General features: G+C 40.9%; 1 protein-coding gene across 2 annotated transcripts in view; it reads right to left on the bottom strand.

The window, feature by feature from the left end:
* LZTR1 (leucine zipper like post translational regulator 1) overlaps window positions 1-17,248 on the bottom strand; it is a 30,150-nt gene extending 12,902 nt beyond the window's left edge. For both annotated transcript variants that reach the window (XM_066625142.1, XM_066625144.1), the window contains exons 1-12: window positions 17,065-17,248; window positions 16,665-16,727; window positions 12,100-12,156; window positions 11,207-11,286; window positions 10,822-10,930; window positions 9,759-9,842; window positions 8,642-8,699; window positions 6,691-6,830; window positions 4,095-4,296; window positions 2,935-3,045; window positions 1,849-1,941; window positions 997-1,092 (exon numbers count right to left, since the gene is read on the bottom strand). In XM_066625142.1, coding sequence (XP_066481239.1) covers window positions 997-1,092; window positions 1,849-1,941; window positions 2,935-3,045; window positions 4,095-4,296; window positions 6,691-6,830; window positions 8,642-8,699; window positions 9,759-9,842; window positions 10,822-10,930; window positions 11,207-11,286; window positions 12,100-12,156; window positions 16,665-16,727; window positions 17,065-17,231 — 1,260 coding nt within the window. In that variant the 5' untranslated portion in view covers window positions 17,232-17,248. The remainder of the gene's footprint in view (window positions 1-996; window positions 1,093-1,848; window positions 1,942-2,934; window positions 3,046-4,094; window positions 4,297-6,690; window positions 6,831-8,641; window positions 8,700-9,758; window positions 9,843-10,821; window positions 10,931-11,206; window positions 11,287-12,099; window positions 12,157-16,664; window positions 16,728-17,064) is intronic.
* Window positions 17,249-17,728: the final 480 nt, after the last annotated feature.

The raw sequence follows: 17,728 nt of genomic DNA, 5'->3' as shown, positions 1-17,728 counted from the left end.
GCCAGGCAGGCAGGCAGGCAGACGCTTTGCCCACAAGGCATGAGGGAGAGTGGGCAAGTGAATGCTTTGACATCACCACCACCACCACAAAGCAGTAGCACTCGCCAGGGAGAGCGACGAGCAAGCTCTTCAGTGGTGCTGCAAAGCGCCACTGCAGAAGCAACAGCAGCCGCTGCCACCCTCACCTACCTAGCTCCCTCCCTGCATAACTTTGGTGTGCACCAAAGAGTGAGTCTCTATTTAAAAAAAAACTTTATTCCTTTTTTTTGCTGCCTGCAACCTTCCCTCCGAAAATATGTGCTTCTGTGTGATTTTTTAAATGCTTGCTCTGTTGCTGTGGCCATGTGGAATTTTCCTGTGATTCCCTTCCTCCCCCCCCCCACCTTTTACTGGATAAAAAAAGTTACACACCTGCCCTGCCCTGCCTGCCTCTGATTTTTAAAATGCTTGCTCTGTTATGGAATTTTCCTGTGATTCCCTCCCCCTCCCATTTCTGGATAAAAAAGTTGCAGGAGAAAAAAGTTGAGCAAAGTACTCATAGTTCATAGTGCTCAAACTTCATAGTGTTCATGTGCTTTGCATGTATTATAGTTCTCATGTGTATTATAAATAAGTGCAGTAAAATTCATTTGTTCATGTAAGTTCTGTCTCTCTGTCACTGTAAATTTATTCAAATTTGAAATGCAAATTAATTGGTTTTTTCACTGCACGCCCCACAGTGTCAAAGAGATGATGAGGCCCTCCTGCCAAAATGTTTGAGCACTCCTGATTTTAAATCAGTCCTACCCATTTGTAACTACTTGGACATCTTTTGTCATCTCTACATTTCTTCTTAAGTAAGGAAACTGCAAGATCTGCAACTTGGGGATTAATCACAAAACCAATTGTCCAAAAATGTTCTTCAGTGTGCATGACACTGACAATGGCAGTTGTAATTACCACACATAATTAAATCGGAAGCTAATAGCCAAAGGGCAATTTCTCAACAAGTTGTACCTGTTTCAACCTTTCTCGAGCCTGTGTAATTTTCTTCCTGAGCCACTTAGAACGAGCTGTGACAATGGCTGCATGCCCTCGAACTCTCTCTTCCTTCTGTCAGAAGTGGGGACACAGAGCACAGATCCTTAGACAGAAAGGGTGTTGCATTTTTTGACATTTGTAGGAGTTGATAGATAAGCTACATGTTCAAGTACTTAAAATGTACTGCAACAACGGCCAATACGAGCCTGCTCTTTTAGGCAGGCAACACAGCCTACTTTTTGCTGTTTGGGGTAGGCAACACAGCCTGTTTTTCATGGAAATATGAAATGGTTATAGCTCTATACAAATGTACAGTTGCTAGTATAAATACAACATGACCATACTGTAATATTACATCATCCATGCTGTCAATCTGCAACACAAACTAAAGCAATTTAACAAACCTCAGTTAAAAACCTAAAAATGCTGCTAGGCAGAGGAAAAATGATGTTCAGAATACAGGTATTTTCCACCATTTCCCATCATTCTAAAAGACTGCAGAGAATGGTGCCACCACTGCAACCATCCTTAGCCTTCCAATCAATTCACAGGCAGAAGGTCCTTCAGTTAAAAATACTACATGCTTGCACAGGTTAGATGCCATGAAATGTTTCCCTCTCTGTGGTTCTCCCAACAGCTACTGAGGTAAAGAGCTCAAATTACATTTAAAAAATCTCACCTGATTTTAACTAATAGTTACGATCTAAAAATACTAATAAGTGCCTAGAAAGTGATAACAAGGATGTCTCCATATGCTCCATCATCCACAACCTTATCTCTTTGGCCAATGATAAAAATGTATTTTGTAGCATACTAGCATTCACCCACCTCTCCAAGAACAAATTCCAGGTCACTGAACTGCCTGTTTTCCCACAGTCTTCCATAGTCATCATGTAATGTACATTTTGGATAACAAGAAAACTGAAACAGAGAAAGTTCTGTTACTGTCGGGAACATAAAAGGTGACGATGCAGTGAGCTGCAGTTCCAGGTTACAGAAGCATCATGACTGAAGTTGCCATTGGACTCAACATGTTGTAACAGTATCTGACTAGCTATAGAATGATTCTTTCTGACATATGGTATTTGCACAGGCAAAAGTAGTGTGAACATTCCAAGCCCAATGCATGTGTACCAACAGTGACACAGATGGCCATTTAAACGCAACTGAAAGGAGGCAGCTCTACATGGAAATTTTGGGTTAGGCAAAAGTAAGTCTGAGTGATTTTTAACACAAACTTTAACCTCCTGCCCTCGCACCTCCAATCACACATTAGTATAATAAGAATAACTGAAATAAAATTGGGGCACTTCTCAAAGTTTGTTGCATAGGGCAGTCCCAAAATGGTCATATGGCCTGCCACACAACTTCATGTTCTTTTGAATCAGGCCTCAGCTAGCTAGGCAGGGAACATGTCCATCACACTTGTGGAAAGAGACATGAGATGTGACATGCTTAGGTAGAAGGATACTATATACATGGTGATAATAAAGCTCAGGTGAGCCAGCAGAAGTGAACATGATGCTCTTGCTATACTTTAGAGAAGATATAATGATGTTGTTCCCTGTCAAAGGTCTATTCATGTGCAAATAAACAGGGGAAACTCATTCCAGTTTCATCACACAAAATCCAAGACACTCTGATAACCTACTTAAGGTATGGCGATTAAAATGGATATGAATTTTGACATAGATGTGACAGTCTTCCTAATCACAGGCCATGCTTCAAAATGATGTTCTCCTAAGAAAGTTATTTAAAGTGTTGCTGAAATTACCCTGCTTTATTTTGATTACACTTTTCCACGATAATTCAGCATGAAGAGGATACTTAAGACAAATGCTTTAAATTAATTGTTCAAGTAACCAACTATTTGCTTCAACTATTTTAAAGACACCAATGCTTTTGGTATATTACCTGAAATCTATACATTTCTCCACTCCTAATGTTGTTGTCCACTGTCCCACCAAAAATGTACATTGCATCAGCAATGACAGCTGCAGCATGGAAGAGTCTTCCAGTTGGCAACTATAAAATTAAAGATGGAAAAAAAACCACACCTGAATAAACACCATATTTCCATTAAATAATGCAGATATTGAAGAATGTTACTATTTGGTACGATCTTCTTCCACCTGATTCCTGGTACTCTATTGAAGACTTCTTGTCTCACAAGAGCGATCTCTTTCTCCTGGCAGTGTTTTCTTGGGCCCTAGGTTTGGCTCTACTCAATAGGTGCATAAAAGTTCTTTTGCTACCCATATTGCTGCTTAAGTTACTTTTTTAAAAACTGAAATTTCATCACTTCTTATCACTTACTTATTTAATCATGCCTACGCTCAGCTCTTCCAACGCAGGAAGAAACAGCATTTTGAAGTAAATTAATAAGGGGCATTAAAAGTGCACATTTTGTCAGACACAGACAGTTCTATGGAAAAAGAATTGTAAAGACCCTCACCTCCACCCAAAACACTGCTCCAGAAAAATAATACACTTTACCCTTAGTAAAATCTTTGGTGCCCGATGCCATGTAACTGGAAAATTATGTCAGGAAAAAGTAACCATAATTTTTAAGAGACAAACAGGCTTTCTGACTTGTACTTGTTTTTAAGAAGTAAGACAAAAAGAAAGCAGATGACCAGACAAAGAAAAAAAGACATGTACTTTTGATAGTTGTATAGAAGGGAGAATTTTGGCAATACAGCTGGTCATGAGAGAAAAGATATGCCTACTAAGATACTATCTTTTACACAACTATCAGAAGTGAAAGAAGTCTGCCCTCTTTGCATCTGCTCATCCCCTTTATTTCTGACTGCCATTTGTTTTCTCTTAAAACAAACACAAACAAAATAAAAACAGCCACACACTGCCACTGGTGCAATCCACCTTACATCACATCATGCCGTCCTGGTCCTGCCCACCAGTGGAAAATCAACGTGGAAAATTATGGCTGGTATGAAACGATACATCTTTTCTACAAGCTTTGATAGATTCCTCTTTCACATATGAAAAATATCATTTGTTTTCATGACTGTTAAACCCACAGTATTTGAAAGAAAAATAACTTGTCTGATTACCTCACTATCAGGACTGGGCTGGATAACTTCCCAGGTCTGAGAATCCACATCATAGCAATGAAGTTCATTAGGCAATGTGTTGTCTGCTGCACCACCAAACACATAGAGGTGGCGGTCAAAGGCAACCATTGTATGACCATATCTTCGTTGTGGAGGAGGTGGAGAGCCCCGTAGTAAGTGCTCAGTAGGAATTCGTGTCCAACTGTCATAGCAAACAAGTTACAAAATGAGTTTTCAGTTGCTCAGCTCCCGAAGAAGTATATACCTTAGAATACTTGTCCACACATCCAGTTATTGCAAGTTGAAATTCTCTGTATAACCACGATATATAACTTCTATAGCATCTCCAAGTGCTTTGCAATTGTTATTAGTACACATTGTTAGATGTGTTTGGGACAGGGAGCCATTTAGCTATTTGATTTTTCTCTGTAAACCGCTTTGTGAACTCTTAGTTGAAAAGCGGTATATAAATACTACTACTACTATTAATAATAATAATAGTTAGATGGGAAATTAAGAAAAAGACTCTATTCTTATAGATTATGTCCCTGTGGATTAGAAGAAATCAAAACACTAAGCCACATTAGTTTTATCTGCAATTTTTATATTGACCAATTTTATATTGACCAGCAAAAAATGTTGACTGATTCACAGATTTTTATATTTCTAGGCTGATCTCTTAATGTCTATGCTTTAAACTTTTCGCAAGTAACAAATTGTTAACTGAGATTAAATTTTTCCTGATATGATCTAGGATCATATCACTAGGATATGATCAAAGGTATGCTCATTTACAATTATTCTGGGTCTGCTGGTACCTGTCTATATTTTTTCTTGTATTATGTGGTACTTAGTGATTCATAATGTTTATTATTATTATTATCAGTATTTATATACCGCTTTTCAACTAAAAGTTCACAAAGCGCTTTACAGAGAAAAATCAAATAACTAAATGGCTCCCTGTCCCAAAAGGGCTCACAATCTAAAAAGATGCAAAAGAACACTAGCAGACAGTCACTAGAAAAGACACTGCTGGGATGAGGTGGGCTAGTTACTCTCCTCCTGCTAAAAAGAGGAACACCCACTTGAAAGAGTGCCACTTACCCAGTTAGCAGGGATTTATTGTATGAATCTATTCTTTTCTGTGAAGTATCATTGTAAAATCTGTTGACTATTACTTTGGGCAATTATTTTACTCAAGATACACAGCTATATCCAACTAAAGTAGTCACAATTACGTTGCATTGTAATTAATGAAACTTAAGTTAGTTATAATTAACTTGTCTCACGACTTAACTCTGTTACGACTAAATTTGTTTAGATATAACCCAATATGTTCAAACATTTTGCATCTTCTAAATACCAGCTGTAGGGGTGCAATGGCAAGAAGAATGTACCTTCAACTCCTGCTTGGGCTTTTCAGAGGTATCTGATTTGCCACTGAGAAAGAGGCCTTGGGTAAAACAATCCAGCAGGGCTCTCCTTATATTCTTATATTGTATGCATTGGTTCAACATATTTATAACCCAATACAATTGAACTTTCCATTGCTGATGCAGCCACTAGTTAAGGGAACAAATATTCCTTTTACTTTGAGGAAGCCTTTGTGACTGCACACCGCCATCAAAGGATGCACCATGCAACCCATTGATACGGCTGCAATGGCACTGGAAAGTTGGATAAGACCGGGCCCGTAGCTATTTAAAATCATTGTAAGCAAACATTACAGTGTATGGGAAACTACAAGTTCTAACAATAGGAACTAAAGCTTCTGTGGCCAGAACTATCACATTGTGAGAGGTTTATTTCCTGAGATTAAAGGCCACACTAATCAACTATAGATTTTAACCCAACTTTTCACCCTATACTCTGTAGAGTATTGTCAAGGGACTAAAAATAAAAAATAAGCTAACACCTGAGAAATGCTGAAACTATCTAGGAACATGGATGTTACAGTTCCATTAAGTGCAGACAAAAAACTAAGACAAATATCCCTGCCAGAAGTTCAACAGAACCATAAGTCTGCACAATTGTGATCTAACTTCAGCAAAGCCCACTCCCATCTGAGTGTCAGGACAAGACATTGTGTCGGAAACAGCAGAATTTTAAAATTCAGTAGAGAGCAGGATGAAATAGTAGATGCCTCTAAGAAAAAAGGAACTGAACAACAAGTTGATGGAACAGGTGGGTGATGAGGTGATTAGGGGTGGGACCAGATCAATTAGGGAGCTGATTAGCTGTGATTTCTTGCATCAGAAAAACCTGGTTATAAATACCATCATCTTGTCCTGATTTTGTTTCACAATACTGTCATACAAAACTGACTTAAACATTGTTGTAAAATTAAATTCATGGAATTCATTTTATTTGATAACAGGGATAGGCAGCCAAATGACTTTACCTCATAAAGGCTAATCATTATAGCCTCATTTTCTCCCCTTCATTTTTATTAGAATTTCATCTTTTTCCCTCCAGTAATGGCAGTAATTTCTGTGGACACCTTATGAAAACTGTTTTATGTCTCTCAACTATTTATGGCATGTCATTTTCAAATGTAGCAACAATTTTGTTTCACTTGTTTATTTTTGATACACACATTTTTTCTTTGAATTCAAACTGAAAGAGATTATTGGTGATCTTTGCTCCACTCTGGCCAGAAAAGACAAACATCTTCTCTTTACAAACAGCTACAGGAAAATTACAGCATGAAGGAGGAATCTCACCACTTTGTTTAATCTGTAAAGTAGCAACACAAAAAATGAAATGGTCAATATTTCCCTTTAAAATGTAAGAACAGGAGTGTTTATCCAATCTGCAAGTGGTAGAATCATTGTCAATTTCAGTTTCAAGTTTGGATGCAATTTAAACAATCTTAACATGTTCCAGAACAGGTTATACCTCAGCATCCATGAGAGTTCTGTTCCCAGAACCCCTGCAGATGGCGAAAACCATGGATAAAGAAATCCATGGCCTGACCCACAGAGAACTTATGGGATGCAACCGGAGGTCACGTCCGGGAGGTCTTCTGAGTCACAGGGAGGCCTCATGCAGCCTCCCCACAACTCAGAATGTCTGCCAGAACCTTTTAATACAGACTTCTTGTTTTCGTGGAAAGGCTCTGGTCAATCTTCTGAGTCACAGGGAGGTCAAGCACAGGAGGTCTCTGGGGGTCAGACCACAAATTTCTTTATCCACAGTTTTCGGCATCTGCAGTTTTTCCAGGAACAGAAGCTGCATGGGTTTAGATATCAAAACTGTATTTAGTGAATTCAACCATTTTTTTTTCCTGATCACCACACCGAAACATTGCAAACCGGGGTACTGTTTTACTACTTACTGAGTTGCTTAGATTAAAAAATGATAGCAGCACAAGTATTTGGACAAAATGAATTCAAAGTTTAAATGATCCCAAAGTACTTTGGAACAGAATGCAAATCAAAATGTTTCCAGCTTCAACAAGTTTCTAAACCTCATAGTTACGAAGACATATTGAAAGTTTGTAGTGAATGTATGTTGGTGGCTAAAATTATAAGGGACCACTTTGAAGATCTTATCTTTTTAATCACATCAAAAACCTTATCTTGTACTTTCCTAAATTGGGAATTGTACTTACCTAAATTTGGGATCCAAACAGGCCTGCAAAAATCCCCTTGCCAGTTTGCCATGAGCAAGTGGCTACTGACCCCTATTCAATGCCACTCTCAGATGTAGAAAGGGTTTCTCATGTAGCATTGCCAAGCTTTTGTGCCAGCAGAAGTGCTTCTGCTGGTTACAAATGCATTGCAATATCATAAATTCCCCTTGCCCAAGTGCTCTGGCATGAACAGAGGAGCATACATTTCTGTAGCAACCTTAAAGAGAATTTGTGGACACCTGGATTCAAATTTTCAGTGAACAGTAAAATTTGGATAGTGCATAACCAACTCAATTTAATGAAGAAAACAGCAAGTTTTTTCTGTCACCTAAGATTCCACACTAAATCCTGAAGGCCTTTGTTAGCAGTAACAAAACTTCAAGGTATTTTCAGGACTATTTGCATTTTTAATCTCCTGCTTTTTTTCTGAAGAGTCATTTTCCCAGTGGACTGAGGTTGGACAAAGTATAGTTTTTAGGAGGATTTAAGAGTTTATTGAAAGCAGCATTGCTTTCAATGGGATACACATGTTTCTTTTGGCCCACTATTGCCTCTGATCAAAGTCTTGAAGACTTTTGAAACAATACATGCAATACATGTTTATTAAAGGTGAAAGTGGAAAAAACACACTACAAGCAATGAGCCCCCTCAAGTAGCCTTCGGTTATCTGAAAATAGCCATCTAAGTGGGAAAAGTGGAGCTCTGATAATACCATATTATGCTGGTAGGTAACCTCCTCCTAAGGATTTTTAAATCTTATCCAAAATTTCTTACCTCATCAAAGAAAGCTGACTCTCTGCCACAACTAGACAATTATGTTTTGACAAAATTGCTTTTTTTAGAAGATATTAACACAACCTTATCATGCATCAAAATGAAAGCTTGTATTTTTAAAAATGTTCAGTCCTCTTACCTCTTCCCAACAAGTTAACTCTCTGTCTTGTAAACTAATGGTCCACATATCATTTAGCCTGTAATGAAGAGGAAAAAACACTATTTTGGATTTCTTTCTTTTTTAAAAAAGATGAATCAACCAGGAATAACCTCTAATCCAGTGGTTTCCAAACTATTTAGCATCAGGGCCCACTTTTTTAAACTCTATCGGGACCAACCTAAGTTTATCAGACTTTTTAAAAAGGAGTTCTAGAAAGAAATTATTTATTAATAACAACCACCAGAAAAAAGACCCTCAAACATTTATCTCTCTGTATTTACACATGCTTGCAAACTGCAGGAGCTGTCTTTACAAGGTACTTAGCAACTAGAGTATCTGGATTTTTTAATAGCCTCAGGGCATGAGGCAATTTGGTATATGAACGTTCTATCACCCTTTGCTGACCCACCAAAAATCAGGTTGCAACCCACCAGTGGTCTCGACTCACAGTTTGGGAACCGCTGCTCTAATCCCTTAGGAATATATAAATACAGTACAAGAAAACTTCACCCAGTTTGGTGGTTGAAAACTAAATGATGCTACACCCATATGTACCAAGCCTCTACCAGCTCTTTTTCTTCCTTTGTTCCCAAATTGGACAAGGCCTATCAAGTGACAGTACACATGGGGAGGGGGGGCTTTTCTGTACTGGCATCCACCTTGCAGAACTCCCTGCCAGGATGTCTGCATAGCCCCCACTTAATCAAAATTTCACATAAATATTAAAATGTTTCTATTCCATCATGTATTTGGTTTAAACTGGATACACACTTTGGATTGTTAGTTCGCTGCTGAGTTCTGTTTTTAAATTTTGTATTGTTATTTGGTTTTATTGTTCTTATGTTGATCTGCGAGACACTTGGAGTTCCCCTGGAGGGAGAAAGCTGGCATATAAATACTTTTATAAAACAATCTTCTCGCTATCAATTCATATCTAATCTGTGCTGACTCCTATTGTCTTGAGATAATTTTAAAAATATCTTCATTAACGAAAACTAGGCTTAGAAAGAGAAGTGATTTGTCCCACATTTAGCAATATATTTAAAATTATATGACAGCAGCAAAACAATTAGAAAAAGACCAGAATGCTACCTACCGTGCATTCCCATCGTATCCTGCAAAGATCCACAGTTTATCACTATAGACTGTTGCACCATGAGCAGACCTGGCCACTGGCAATCTGAAACAAGAAAAGACTGATCTTACACGACAATGCGATTATGCATCTACAATGTACTTACATTGTCACCTAAAAATGGTCACCAGCATCTAAACACCAACGTTAATGGGTAAGTACACCTTGACCTAAATTATTTTACAGCACAATCCTAGACATGTCTTTTCAGACAGAAATCTTGTGTAATTTAATGAGACTCCCAAGTAAATGTGATATGATTGCAGACGTAGACTACAAGTCAAAGCACACCTACTTGAAAATAAGCTCCACTGAAACCAACAAAACTTATTTCTGGGTAGACATGCAAAGAACTGTACTCTTTGTTTATCAGGACCTTTTTCTTTTATTGGGGTTATTAGCACAGAAGTTCTGCATGATGTGAATAGGAAAACCTGAAAATCAAGATCTGTGGTGCCCATAGATGATGAGAGCAAAAAATTCAGGTTCTCTAAGAAGGCAGGGACTGAAAAAATGATGTGAAAATCAGAAATATTAGCTAATGGAGTCACACTTCAATATCAGAGTTGGGTGCTAGGAAAAAGGTACTGAACATTTGTTGCTAATTCAGAAGCAAAGCTGAGCTCTCCAAAAGTTTGGTTTTAGTTGCTGCTTGATCTCTATTATACATATATTTGAAAGAAAATCTTTCAACACTGAATATCTGAATAATTATTTGTGCATTAGTTTAAGAGAAACTGTTAATGCTAATGGTAACAAATTGAACATACAAGCAGAAACTGTGGCTTGCATCCTAACTGATACTTGTGCAATGACACTCATGCAAGAAAGTTTCATCACACCTTTCTCCCTACAGCAGCCCTTGAAACTGGGTTGGAAGTTCCACAAGAACAGCGTGGGATGGGACCACATGCAGCTGCAAGGGGAGAGGGAGATTCCCCAAACCTTATCTGAAATACCTTCTGTGAGTTCCACTTGAAACCATCTCTTGTAAAAAAGTTTGTTCTGATAGACAGATTCTTACCTTCCTTCAATCTTCCACTCAGTCCACTGGCCCGTTGCAAGCTTATATTCAAAAAGATCATTTTTATTCTTCAAATTTGAATTGGAATAAATATCTCCAGTGTAGCCACCTGTATAACAACAGCACTATTAGAGCTAAAGGGATATTTGGCACAGTTGCAGAGTGGAAAAGAAATTAAATGCCACAGTTCATTTTGTCATTGATATAATGTTATGAGTTTGACACCATGATAATAACAAGCACTTTATGACTAACCTGGTCAAACCTTGTACTATTGTTAGGTACTGCTGCTGTGGAACTCCTACAGAGGGCTGATGAAACATCAAAGCTACATTTACTAGGACTAACTGTTCATTGAAAATGATGTAGCTTTCTGATAACTTACCAAAGACAAACATGCTGCTTCCATAGACTACTGCTGAATGGTGATATCTGGGTGCTGGAGGGGTCCCTGTGGTAAAAGCTCTGTTTAACACAACACACAGCATATTAATGAAAACTGGGGCCATTGCCTATAGCTATTATGCTATTCATAAGGACACTTAAATATTTATACTTTGATGAGCATCTACTCACTTTCTAATACTCTGTTGCTTTGAATCTAGTTGACTAATGTGTCAGTTACAAACTACTGCAGATACACATGATCTATGAACATTCTGAATATTTTGTTAGTGTTAGTATTAGACCTACAAAAAGCATCAGTGGTAGAGCACACAGTGTGGTATTATGCAGTGCTGGTACCAGACTGTTGGGGACCCTGGGTCAAAGTCATGCACTGGACCCCCATGGTGTCTCCCCAGTGAGTCATTGGGTACTGCCACCAGCACTGAGAGTTCAGGAGTTGGTCCAGTTGGGTGGGCTATCAACCAGTAACAAACATGGCCGACCCCTGACATCACCCCTGCTATTATGAAAAACCAGATTCTAAACATTGTTTTTAAAGTAATTTCCAAGTCATAATTTCCAAGTAATTTCCAAGTAATTTCCAAGTAAAGTAATTTCCAAGTAATTTCCAATTCATAGGATTATATCTTAATTCTGTACACAAAGGACGTTGGTTGCACACACGTAGTTACAAATTTACCATTTTCCCCAGTAAAACTTTAGCTTAGCTTTCTTGTGAGCTTATAGTCAAATTTTCAAGTTGAAGGCAGATTCAAAATAAATAAAAATGCAGCATGCAAACTGTATCTTATATTTTCTGTTATTTAACTTTAGGCTTTAGAAGAGGTATCAGAACAACATGCAGAATATTCATTGAAAATATGGTTTTACCTGCACCAAGAGCAATCCTTCACATCAAATCTCAGCAGATCATTCAACATTGTTTTTCTTCAGAAACAGAGAAAGAAGATACCAAGTTACATTCAGATATAATTTAAAATAAATTTATTATCAAGGTGTTTTACAGACACTGGCAGCACAATCTTATGGTTACTCACAAGTAAATCCTACCAAGTTATTTATGCATGTATGTATACATATGCCCAGGTAAGTATACATAAGATTGCACTCTAAAAGTTTAACCACCAAGGACTACATTGTTTCTGATTTGTAACCAAGTAAGAGGCAAATGTTGCAAACGATATGCTCCTAACAGCCAAAATGTAGAAACAAAAACCTTCACTCACAGTTGGTATTATACAAAATAAGTTGTGCATATATATTTACATTTCTTGATACTGCTGGCTGTGCCTTTTATCAGAGGTTCCCTTCCTGGCTCATTGGGCCAACATAGTGTGAAATACCATGAGAATATCATGTAATATTGTGCGATTTTGGCCTGGCAAGCCAGGAAGAGGAGACTGTACAACACTGCATGCTCCTCCTGTGATTGCGAAGGGCACCACAGCCACTGTGGGAACCACTGCTTTTATTATAATCTGTATTTTAAATTGTTTATTTAAGATAGTGCCATCTAAATAATGTTGCACATACACACAGCTTTCTTGCCTAGATTAGTAAAGTGCTCTTAAAAATGACACAGATATGATGTCCCACAGCACAGAATCGATTAAAGACCGTACATTTTTGCCATTAACTTCACCACTTACTTCTTGGAAGCCTCTCATCTGATTACTTACTGCTTTATTGTATCATTTCCATCCAGCACATCCTCTTTCAATATCTTACTCAGTTTGTGGTAAGAAGTGCAGGACAGTTTTGCTGGGAAAATCAGAATTCTTAGGAGTTTTTTTAAATAGTCTTATTAATGGCAACAGTGACAATTGCTAACAGGAGACAATGTAGAAATCCAGGATACATTGCTGCAGTGATCTGGGAACACAGTCCCCACCACTTCCTCAAAACAGACGAAAGTATCTATCCTTTTTCACATGGCGTTTTGTGCGGGGGGGGGGGGTGGAGGGAAGAGAGAGAGAGAGAGAGAGAGAGAGAGAGAGAAATATATATATAATTTCCCCCCAGTTTTTAAAATAGTAAAAAGGATTGATCTGCAAATGCTTCTGTGCTATAGGAGGGATGAAATTAACTATCTAATATTATTCCAATATTGTAGATGAGGAAAGCTGAGAGATTATATGCCCATATTGCAGGCTGTGTTGAGACAGAGAGGCTTATAAAAATACTGATGTTGCCAATGTGATTATCCCCATGTGTGTGGGGGTTAGAGCCATTGGCTAAGGCAACGATGTAATGTAGTCCACTATTAATATCATCATATTGCAGATCCAGATGGGGGGAAGAGTTCTAATGAGATAGAGTGGCTTTTAAAAATGCAGTCTAGTGTGATTAGCCCCAGATTGCTTGGGGTGGGCATTAGAGGTGAAGTAGAATGACAACCCTGCTGCAATCACCAGTTTGCAAACACAGATGCTCTTACTACCCTGTACTCTTATAGAGATCCAGGATATCCTAAATAATATCAGACGCCAGGGTTGTTTCTTCCCCAACTTCAGTGGTACTTCATTATTACTTCCATCGTACTTGAGGTTCATCTAACTCTGCAATTTATCGAGACTATTTGAAAGAACTATTGGCACTCCCCAACACATGTAAAGATTCCATTTCAGATGCCCTTATATGAATTGAGTTTTACTTAAGTCAGAGCTGGGCTGTGCAAGAGGAACTACCCATGGTCACCACTTGCTTTGTTCTGTAAGTTGATGGTATTCCCCACATTTCCTCTTTTGTTTAAAGAGTCTGCCTGGAGGAAGGGACAAGATCACTGCACTAATGAACAAAGCAAGTGACATCGAAGCCAACCCATACCTGAAAAGCTTAATCTGTGAAAATTCTGCACTTTGTCACACTGTTAAAGGCACAGGAGCTACTTTGGGATGGGGAGATTGCAACAATCTGCAGACCCAGTCCAACTACATTAGGTTGATTGCCATCTTTCCCCCCCCAACTACCTCCTGAATCAAGGGATTCAAACTGGAGAGCAGTGATGCCCTGCATTTGCCCACCTTCCACAGCCCACCGCCTACCAGGCTGCTCCAATAACTTACTGGTGCTTGTGGACAAGCAACATTGTGGGGATGAATTTGCCTCTTCCAGTGCTGCCACCATAATTCTTTTACCAAGCACTCTCCAGTGTACTCAGGAAAAGGGTTACTACCTTTTGATTTCTTGTAAAGTTGTCAGGTGGGGAACATGATCCTCTGACTTGAGTGCAATCTATGCTGCTGCCTGAATTGCACTGCCTGAAATGCACTGATGATGCATACTGAAGGGGAGGGGCTGTCTGCCCATCTGCTTGGCAATCCTATCCTAGTGCTCTTAGAAAGCACACAAGGAGAGCTTGTCTTTCCCAACAAGCCCAATGCTACCACTCCCACCTTCACCACATCCTTGAGCAGCTTTCAGAGAGAATGCTGAGAGCATGCTTGCTTCCAGCACTCCTTCCGCCAGTCACTAGCGGAAGTAGTGGTGAAAGTGGAGGCAGAAGCTGCAGCAAAACTGGACTCAGAGGATATAAGCTCTTCTGATGCTCTGCTAGTATGGAGAGAGTAGAGGAAGAAATTGTAGGCAGAGTAGGAGAAGAAATTGGGAATGATAGCATGATGGGACGTGATAGACGGTTTGGCACAGTGAGAGGATGCCGGGACAAAGGAGCGAATAAGCAGCCCATCCTGGGGCATTCCGTGTTCAAATGCTTTTATGTGAATGCCCGAAGTCTCTGAGCAAAGATGGGAGAACTGGAATGTCTGGTGACAAGGGAAAACATTGACATAGTGGGCATAACGAAAAGCTGGTAGAATGCGGAAAATCAGTGGGATACCTCAATCCCGGGCTATAAACTCTACAGGAAGGACAGGCAGGGGCGTGTTGGAGGTGGGGTGACCGATTATGTTAAGGAAGGGATAGAATCCAGCAAAGTAGAGATTGAAGGAGGGTCCAACTCCACCATAGAATCTCTGTGGGTTAAATTACCAGGCCTGTGGGGCAATGTAATACTGGGGGTGTACTATCGTCCTCCAGATCAGAAATCGGAAGGAGACCTTGAAATGAGGAAACAGATCATGTTCTTAAATGACAACAGGATAATGATGGGTCAGGGGAGATGGCAAGTGGCCAAGGAGTACAAGGCAAACCTGTCAGCTTATTACCCAACCTGTCATTTGGCAAAGTTTTCAACTCAACTCCTGGTTGGGCTGGCCCAACTCCCACCTTCGCACTTTACAAGAAGTTGTGGAGAAGGTAGCAGTGGATGAGGACAAGAAGGAGGTGAGCACTAGCACAGCATGTCCATGCACGTGAATGCATGCTAGTGGTGTGGGGGCAGCTTATATTGGAATTGTGGAAGATCTGGCGAGGAGGTAGATGTGGTATCAGCAGTGGCCCCTTTAAGGGTAAGCCCTGGGCATCAAGCAGAGTATGCTGCACAGCTGCAGCCACTTGAAGGCAATAGGGCCCTCAGGCATAAAAGCACCTGATGAAGGGAGAGTTTGGTGTGGGTAGCAGAAGGAGGAAAGACAGACTGAGAATTGATGGCTAATGGACTTTGGAAGCTGCTGGAGCAGAAACTACTGGAGACACTAAGACTGGTGTTTGGCTGCTGTGCCCAAGACCTGCTGAGGACCAAGGGGCTGCTGTAGTGGCAGGAGGCTGCTAGCAGGAAGGAGGACCTCTGTAGGTTAAACAGATGAGCTAGCCTGGTGGTGGGGTCCAGCAGTACTGCAGGGCAGAACCAGGGTCATTTTTGAGGAAAGAAGGGGAGCTAATTAGCTAAAAGTTGGCATAATTCTCCAAGCAGAGATTGGGCGGGGAATGTGGCAGAACACAGCTAGAATGCACAACAAGTGGAGGACTGCAGATCCATCACTGTTCCAAATGGTGGATCAATTCTTGTCACTCTTGCACATAGACACACATGCTGAACCAGTACTTCACAATCATCATCATCATCATTCACTGCTTTCCCTGCCATGCCTTTCTGCAAACATCAGGTCACAGGAGGAACCTGAACCTCTCACCCAAGCACCTTTCAATAAGTCAGGGAGACAAAAGGCAGTAGTCCTTGTCTCTAGCATTCACAGGAGAGCTGGGGAAAGCGACAGTACAGAATTGGAAGAGAGGTAAACTGCTCTTCCTTCAAGCGTGCAGGAGGCTGGGGAGGGGGTCAGGTGGAGTGACCAGGCAGGCACCCACCCCCAGTTCTCTGCCTCGCCTCACTTGAAGGGAAGGATTCCTACTTATCACATGGCTGGGATGCCCTTCGTGTGTATGTGCTGGTACAGGGGGATGACAGACACAGTACTAGCACACACAGATGCTGGAGGGGGGGTGTATTTGGAGATGGGTGGCAAATCCTCAGTTACCTGCCTGCCACCTCCAAGAGGCAATGCTGGGGGTCAAGTGAGCAACACAGGACTCACCCATTGTCTCCACCAAACACATAGATGGCGTCCTTATATGCGACCACAGTGTGCTTGCTGCGCCTGAAAGAACAAGAGAGAGAAAATGGCCTTAGAACCCAAACCCATGCGTGTCTACTCAGAAATGTTCCATTATAATCAATGGGGCTTACTCCTAGGTAAGTGTAGATAGGATTGCAGCCTCGGAGCCCAAGCCCATATATGTCTACTCAGAAGTAAGTCCCACTATAGTCAATGGGGCTTACTCCTGGGTGGGTGTGGATAGGATGGTACTCTCAGAGCCCAAGCCCATGCATGTCTACTCAGAACTAAGTCCCATTATAGTGAATGGGGCTTACTCCCAGGTAAGTGCGGACAGGGCTGCAGCCTCAGTCCTCCCCCCTCCGCCCAGTCTCCTCACCGGGCCCCGACAAACTCGTCGCAGGGCGGGAGGCGGCGCCACCGGTGCACCGTCTCGAAGGGCCCGAAGTTCAGAGTCAGGTACTCGACGCTGTCCGAGCAGCTGTGGTCGAAATCCACGCTGGGCGCCACCTTCGAGCGCCCACCCGAGCTGCCCTCAGCCTCCATGGCTTGTGAGGAGAGGAAGGGCTGCCGGCAAGAGCCCAGTTCCACAAGTCAACTACAACTCCCAGCATGCCCCGCTGCCTTCCGAGGGACTACAACTCCCAGCATGCCCCGCTCTGAGCCACGCCACGTTGCTCTGGTCCTAGCTGCTCTGTAGGAAGGAAAGGCAGAACCAGTGTGCATCTTTTTAGGGCAAGGGCTTTGGCCAACACGCTTTGGTGGTGCCAGTATTTAAACCAAGAAAGGCCTTAAATCACAAATAATAGAGGCACATTACGGAGTGATAGTTTCTCCAGTAAACATTTGGCATGAACCAACCAGCTAACAGTGTTTCTCAACCAGTGGTAAGGGTAGTGGTAGTTGACCAGTGGTAACCAGTGGTAGTTGAGGTGGTACTCATGGGACCCCTGGACACCTGCCCCAACAGGACTGCAAAACAACAAACAGTGGCAGGAGGCTCCAAAGCATGTGCAAAAAAGCCCTCCAGTCCACCGCATGCC

The sequence above is a fragment of the Tiliqua scincoides genome, chromosome 4 (genome assembly GCF_035046505.1).
Source record: "Tiliqua scincoides isolate rTilSci1 chromosome 4, rTilSci1.hap2, whole genome shotgun sequence".
In the NCBI taxonomy this organism is placed as follows: domain Eukaryota; kingdom Metazoa; phylum Chordata; class Lepidosauria; order Squamata; family Scincidae; genus Tiliqua; species Tiliqua scincoides.
This window is presented reverse-complemented; position numbering and strand designations above follow the sequence as displayed.